This window comes from Lottia gigantea, assembly GCF_000327385.1.
Source record: "Lottia gigantea unplaced genomic scaffold LOTGIsca_89, whole genome shotgun sequence".
Classification (NCBI taxonomy): domain Eukaryota; kingdom Metazoa; phylum Mollusca; class Gastropoda; family Lottiidae; genus Lottia; species Lottia gigantea.
Window position 1 is genome coordinate 99,789 of NW_008710923.1, and position 6,725 is coordinate 106,513.

General features: G+C 31.6%; 1 protein-coding gene across 1 annotated transcript; it reads left to right on the forward strand.

Moving 5' to 3' along the window:
- Nucleotides 1–1,816: 1,816 nt before the first annotated feature.
- Nucleotides 1,817–6,124, forward strand: LOTGIDRAFT_197747 (hypothetical protein). The gene is made up of 4 exons (XM_009068057.1): nt 1,817–1,930; nt 2,303–2,361; nt 2,774–2,915; nt 4,655–6,124. The coding sequence occupies exons 3-4, from the start codon at nt 2,790–2,792 to the stop codon at nt 4,799–4,801; spliced, it is 273 nt and encodes a 90-aa protein (XP_009066305.1). The 5' UTR covers nt 1,817–1,930; nt 2,303–2,361; nt 2,774–2,789; the 3' UTR covers nt 4,802–6,124.
- The last annotated feature ends 601 nt before the right edge of the window (nt 6,125–6,725 follow it).

Below are 6,725 nucleotides of genomic sequence, written 5' to 3' on the forward strand. Positions count from 1 at the left end.
TATATAATGATATACCATAGTAAATATAGGTCAATAAATACTGAAATAGTATGGTGGTCATAAACTAATATTCTACTAGCTAGAGTAGGGATGATAAGGTTTAATAACTAGATATACATGTAAGCTCATACATCAAATACATTCTCAAGCCTTCTCAATATTTCAACTACTATGCTGGTATTTGAATACCAGTCTTTATTTCTTATATACAATGTTTCAACAAGATTCCACTGGTTCCACACATTATCAAGTGTACAAAATAGAACAAATCATTTTACATACCAGCAGTGATGGAATTGAAACTTTTGTGGCCCTCTACTCGGCCCTCTTACCTAATGTTTCTACAATATAAATTTTTACAAACGCGGTATGAGGCTTGTCTACTCAATAAACACAAGATTTTTCTCAATTTTGGCTATGACATACAGAAGTACTTCATATTTGCAAACCCCATAACACTTTTTAAATTGAAATGATGACAATATATAACAAATTCCACCCAAACTGATTTTATCTAATCATACTGGTAAGCTTAAAAACAAATCTTCTGTAAATTTATTATTTCAATGCTCAGGGACATTGTATTTGAAAAATACTGGTACAACGATTGTTAAAAATATTTTAAATTTCAACAAAAATTTTAAAATCTATTTCAGAAATATTGCTGGATCGAATATCATCCTTCAATAATCATTCTGTTATTTTATCAAGGCTCTAACAAGTCATAATTGGCAATTGGTTCGTAATTTGAATATTTCTACAGTTCTACAGGATATGCATTAGGCTGATCATCAACTTTTACAAAATAAATACAAAAGGATACCCATTAAAAGTGACATTTACAACTGTCAGTCACATTTTAACTAAAGTTGATAGGCATGAACTTTTTATCCAGGCTATAGATTTATTTAAAAGCCTATAGATATAACTTTAGGGAATTTTGTCGAGCCTTTGGAGAAGTGACAGAGAAATTGAATATGTTAACTTAAGATAAAAGCTTATAGTGGTAAATAAATGATAACCTTTCAATTGAAAACTATCAAGATAAGCTACCGATCTAATTCTAAACTTCCTTAATCACTAATCATAATAATTGCAATTATCTGCACCAGTCCAAGGTGCAAAACAAGTTGGCCAGTACACACAAATTAATGACAGCTTTACTATACTAGGCCTCTAGGTGAAATTGTCAATACTAAAAATACAACCCACTAATGCACATTACACAAACCTATATATAAAATGTGTGTTTTATAAAATGTAAACAAATACTCACCTGCGAGACCATTTGCTTGATTGGTGGCCAAATGGTCGCTTTAGCAAGGTGCCATGAAATTGGATTGTAGATGTCCAATCATTAGACGATCTCCTGTTAATTTCTGGCATGGCGCTCATAACATTCTCATAAACATATTCCAAATACAAAATATGAACTTATTCAGTTTCTTCCTTCTTAAATTAATGCTATCAACTTTGAACTTCCCTTTTCACAACACAGTCACGACTTTGTTTTTCTCTAAAGTTGTCAAATTAACTCCCCTGAAAGGGCGTGGTGAAATAAAGCTTCGGTTATCCAGACATTATTGGTAAAAGGGGATGTTTCGTAACTTCTTGAGATGTTTCGTATCATAATGGCTTCTCAGGGGGTACATTTTTTTATCCGCCCATGTATGATATAGATTGTAATTGTCCAGATTATCACAGTAATACAGTTACAGGATATAATAATTTACATTTGCATAAAAATGGCATTGAATTATTTTTAAGTGTTTCGTATTTAATACGAATCATACTGATAGGTCGAAATATCCCGGAAGCAATTCACAAACCGTCACTTCCCGCCAAAGTTCTATTCGAATAAAAGAAACGTTCTTGTAGAGGAAAACATTATAAATAAAGATTACACAGTTCTATTCAATAGATTTATTCGGTAAGTAGAGCTAACACACGCAGAAATTATAGATTATATTTATGGATTATATTTGGAAATCCGTCAGAGCCGGAGCGCGAAAAAAAGTGTGTTCTATTTATAAAATGTATCAATGGAATGGAATTGATGAATCACGATTCATTCTATAAAGTAGGCCTAGACTTATTGAATGTGATTAGCCTACTATCAGTATCAAAAATCATATGGGAGTTGCTTGATAATCCTTACTCCCCCACCCCACTTATATTACCAAAAGTATTATTGGTAAAGGCCTAATTGATTCTTAGTATTATGATTATAACATTCTACTGATAGACCTTGAACTGTCAAGCTACCACCAGGTGTCTCTTTCACTTTCAGTTTCACTTTCAGCATTTCAAGAACCTAAAACAAAGATTTTTTTTAGATCTATCATAAACCTAAAAGGACAGGTGGGCCAGTTTTGAATACTGTATTTATGTAAATAATCTTCAGAAGTACTAGAAAATTATGAAAATTGCATAATTCCTTTTAAAATATCTCAAACTATGAATTTCTTTTCCTATTTCTATAAGCTTAGATGCCTTGAATATATGGCACTGTCTCAAGTAAAGACGACTCATCTTTTTAACTTTCAAACACGGATAATTCTCAACACACATGCATTTGAAGGCTATGAACGCTAGCTATGAACACTATTACTAGTTGGCTAAGGTAAAAAAATGGCACACCTGACCCTTTAAAGCAGGAAATGAATTATTTTACTATAAGGTTAATAATGTGCATGTTTCTTGTAGTTCCAGTCCATAATTATGGTAAATTACATATTCAACAAGTAATGCAAAGGTTATCATTTCATTGCAGGTAGTATTAAAAGAAAATGTCTTCAACATCACAAAAACATAGAAATTTTGTAGCGGAGCCGATGGGTGAAAAATCAGTCACCGAATTGTCAGGAATTGGGGACACATTGGGTAAAAGATTATCAGATGATGGCTTTGATAAGGTGAGGAGCATACCAGTAACTCATGCAAATAGTATTTAAGCAGGGGCGTATCTAGAAAATGTCTGATGGGGAGGCCAAAATTGAAAGATGTTTCTCCAAGAAGGGCACGAAATGCTGAAGAATCTTGAGGTCTGGTTTTCATATGGCCTGAGATCTTATTTGAAAATTTAAAGGGCTTCATTTTCACTTCTAAATAGGACCTATTTGCCTAAAGGTGTGATTGTTGATAAACCTAATAAATAAAGACAGATATGTCCTCTGATTAATGACTGTTTATTTAACAGTCAGCCATGTTGGTTCACATAATAATGATACTTAATGGGAGATAACTCTTAGCATCCTATCACTACATAGCTTGGCCTTACAGCTGATATTACAAGCAATCTAAATATTATTGAACATTACAGGAGGGACATGACTCAAGTGTTACTGCCTAAATATACTACTGTATTTAAGTGCATTTTTAATACTAAAGGATACGGTTACTAACTAAATTGCCTGATATAGGCTTAGCCATAAACACACTTTGTGTCATCTTTGACTCTTTGTACCATTCCTTATGAAGAATTGAAGAGGTTCAACTGATCAGATTTTTAAGAAAGAAACAACCCTTGTTATTACACGGAAAACCTAAATGTCCATGAGAATCCTTTCTACCAGCTACAATGGCAAAACATCTTTATTCTTTAGCATTGATCTTTCCAAGATTATAAATACCCATTTTCAGCTGGTATTTTTTATACGTCCACATTATAATGTGGTGGTATATTGTTGTCGCCCCTGTCCGTCCGTCGGTCCACAATTGGCTTGTGAACGCATGAGAGACAAGAGTATTTATCTGATTTGAATGAAGTTTGGTGTGATCATTTATATTCATGAGATCTTGGACAAGTTCGAAATTGACAATCTTTTGATGGACGGTTTTTACGTTATTGCTCCCAGTTTTGAAAAATGTGTCAAAATTTGGTTGTGAACACAATAGAGTCTACAGTTTTCATCCAATTTCAATGAAATTTGGTGTGAATATTTATAATGAGATCTAGGACAAATTCGAATATGGCTATCTTTCGATGAACGTTTTTTGAGTTATTGCCCTTGATTTATGAAAAATGCGTCAAAATTTGGTTGTAAACACAACAGATACTACTGTTTTCATCCAATTTCAATGAAATTTGGTGTGAGTACATTTAATGATGAGATCTTGGACAAGTTCGAATTTTGCTATCTTTCAATCGGTTTATGAGTTATTGCCCTTTATTTATGAAAAACGCATCAAAATTTGTTTCTGAACACAAGAGAGAGTACAGTTTTTCATCCGAATTAAATAAAATTCATCCGATTTAAATGAAATTTAATATGATCATTTATAAGGACGAGATCTTAGTCAAGATTGAACTTGACAATTTTCGATCACAGAATTTGAGTTTTTGCCCTTGACTTAGTAAAAACTCATCAAAATTTGTTAGCGATAGAGGTGACAGTTTATGTCAGAATTTTATTAAATAATGTGTGTTTGTTTAAATCTACAATATCTTGCACAAATTAGATTTTTGGTATGATTTGACACAGATAGGGGACTGCCCTTGATATACTGAAAATTTATTTTGCTATACTTGTTAACGAAGGGAATACATTCCATCCTATTTTCTCATTTACGCAGGTAATAATAGTTTATGTTTGGAAAATGTTTTTATGATATAGGCTTACATATTATGAATAATGAATGTGTATTTTTTCAGGCCTATGTTGTGTTGGGTCAGTTTTTGTTACTCAAGAAAGATGAAGATTTATTTAAAGCTTGGTTAAAAGATTCATGTGGTGCCAATGCTAAACAACAGAAAGATTGCCACACATGTTTAAAAGAATGGTGTGATAGCTTTTTATAAAGTGCTCTGTATCTTTCTATCTTTAAAACATATATGTAATGTCAAACATAATATTTAGAGGCCATTGTTACGCGATTTTTATCTAGTTTTGTAATAAGTATATCTTCAAAACAACTTGAGGCAAATTAAAAAAAAACAACACCACTGAGTTTTGCTTTGTTGGTGGCATATCCATTACGAAAATAATTTTATCGCCTTTTTGGAAGGTCAAAGCCTTTTGAGTTGGGTCTAAATATAATTTCTAAGATAATGATCGAACATTAATTCCAAGCCTTTTTTTTCTTGTTTGACACAATAGATTTAAAAATATACTTACGACAAGATCTTAGTTTCATAACATGGCCTCTATTTAAGGGACAGATTTCATTCTAGGTAGTTTTAAATTTTGTGATGTCTAAGTTTTGTGTAAATATTTATTACAAAATGTATATATTTTATAAACACATTTTTACTTCACATGCCACTGTTATCATTTGACTGCTTTTAATGTCTTTGAATCTGCTTGTGAATTTGATAGATTTGAGCCTTTTCTTCTCGTCATAAAGTTTCTTAAAGTTTCCAACTGTTCACTGTGTTTAGGAAACTTCATTGCTTGTAAGTTATTTCACTTGTGAACAAATTATTAGGACAATGGAATTGTATTGTATTGGTTAAAATTTTTAATATTTGAAAGATTAGTATAAGAAATTGTTATTTCACTCATTGAATTGATAGTTATTATAAAATACTCTTATGTATTTCTTTATCATTCTTGTTTTTTATTTTTGAGTTGTGGAGCGAGTTGGAAATTGAGAGAGTATTCCTATCACTTTAAAGGTAATTTTCGGGGGTTGATTTGTGTCTTCTAAATTTGTAAATAGTCATCAGAAGTACAAGAACTGCATTATAAATGCATAATTCCTTGAAAAATACATAAAACAAGGAATTTCTATTATATGTGGCAGAGTCTCAAGAATAAGTCGTAATTTTCAAATGCGGATAATTCTTGACACACGAGAACCAGAATTGACTGTCAATTATGTTTTGGATTAGAGAAAAAATGTTCTACTGGATCTTGGGTCCTTAAAATAATTAAAAACAGCCTAGGGCTGGGCGATAATGATTCAAGTTGATATCACAATATTGAAATATATTTAAGTATGCTTTTAACTGGTTTTTGAATCAAAATTATGATCTTGAAACTTTAAGTTCAGCATAAAAATAAATAATTATCTCCCAGTTTTAAACATCATGAATAAAACATTTCAAATATTAAGTTACTTGTTAAATTGTTGCAAGTTAAATTGTGTAGATGATGTTATCTGAATACAAATATATATCATATATCACGATCAGGCCATATTAACAATATAAACCGGTATAAAACAGGTCAAACGTGTTATAGTGTAAGTTGAGCTTACGAAAGCACCTTAAAGGTATACGCCCCACTTAATTTCCCAACTTTCGTATTTCTTTCACAATTCCATCAAAGTTGGTATGCAAATATATAATCAAATTCTGAATTTGATGGAAATACTCAATTTGTGGTATGCGCATAACCAACTTTCTTCTTTTTGTCCACCTTCGTATGTACCTTTCTGTTGTAACACGCTCTGCATCAGCACTGTTAAGGGAAAAGTTCTAGTTGTGACTGTAAACTTACTTTTGTTTAAAATCAGTGGGCGTACATTACATTGCCTGGCAAGCTTGGTAGATTGATAAAACAAATTCAAATCAAATTTGAAATTATTCCATATTCCCAACCCCCATCTATTTTTAATGTATTTAAACCAAAAAATATGTTCATGAATAACAACAGAGGACTTCAAAAATTTTACGTCTTTTATAACTTTATAACTCGTCAAACGGTTATTCATAAACAGGTTCGCACTCAGAAGATTTTACATAGTTCATACTAGTTTTAGAACATCACCTATAGAAACCA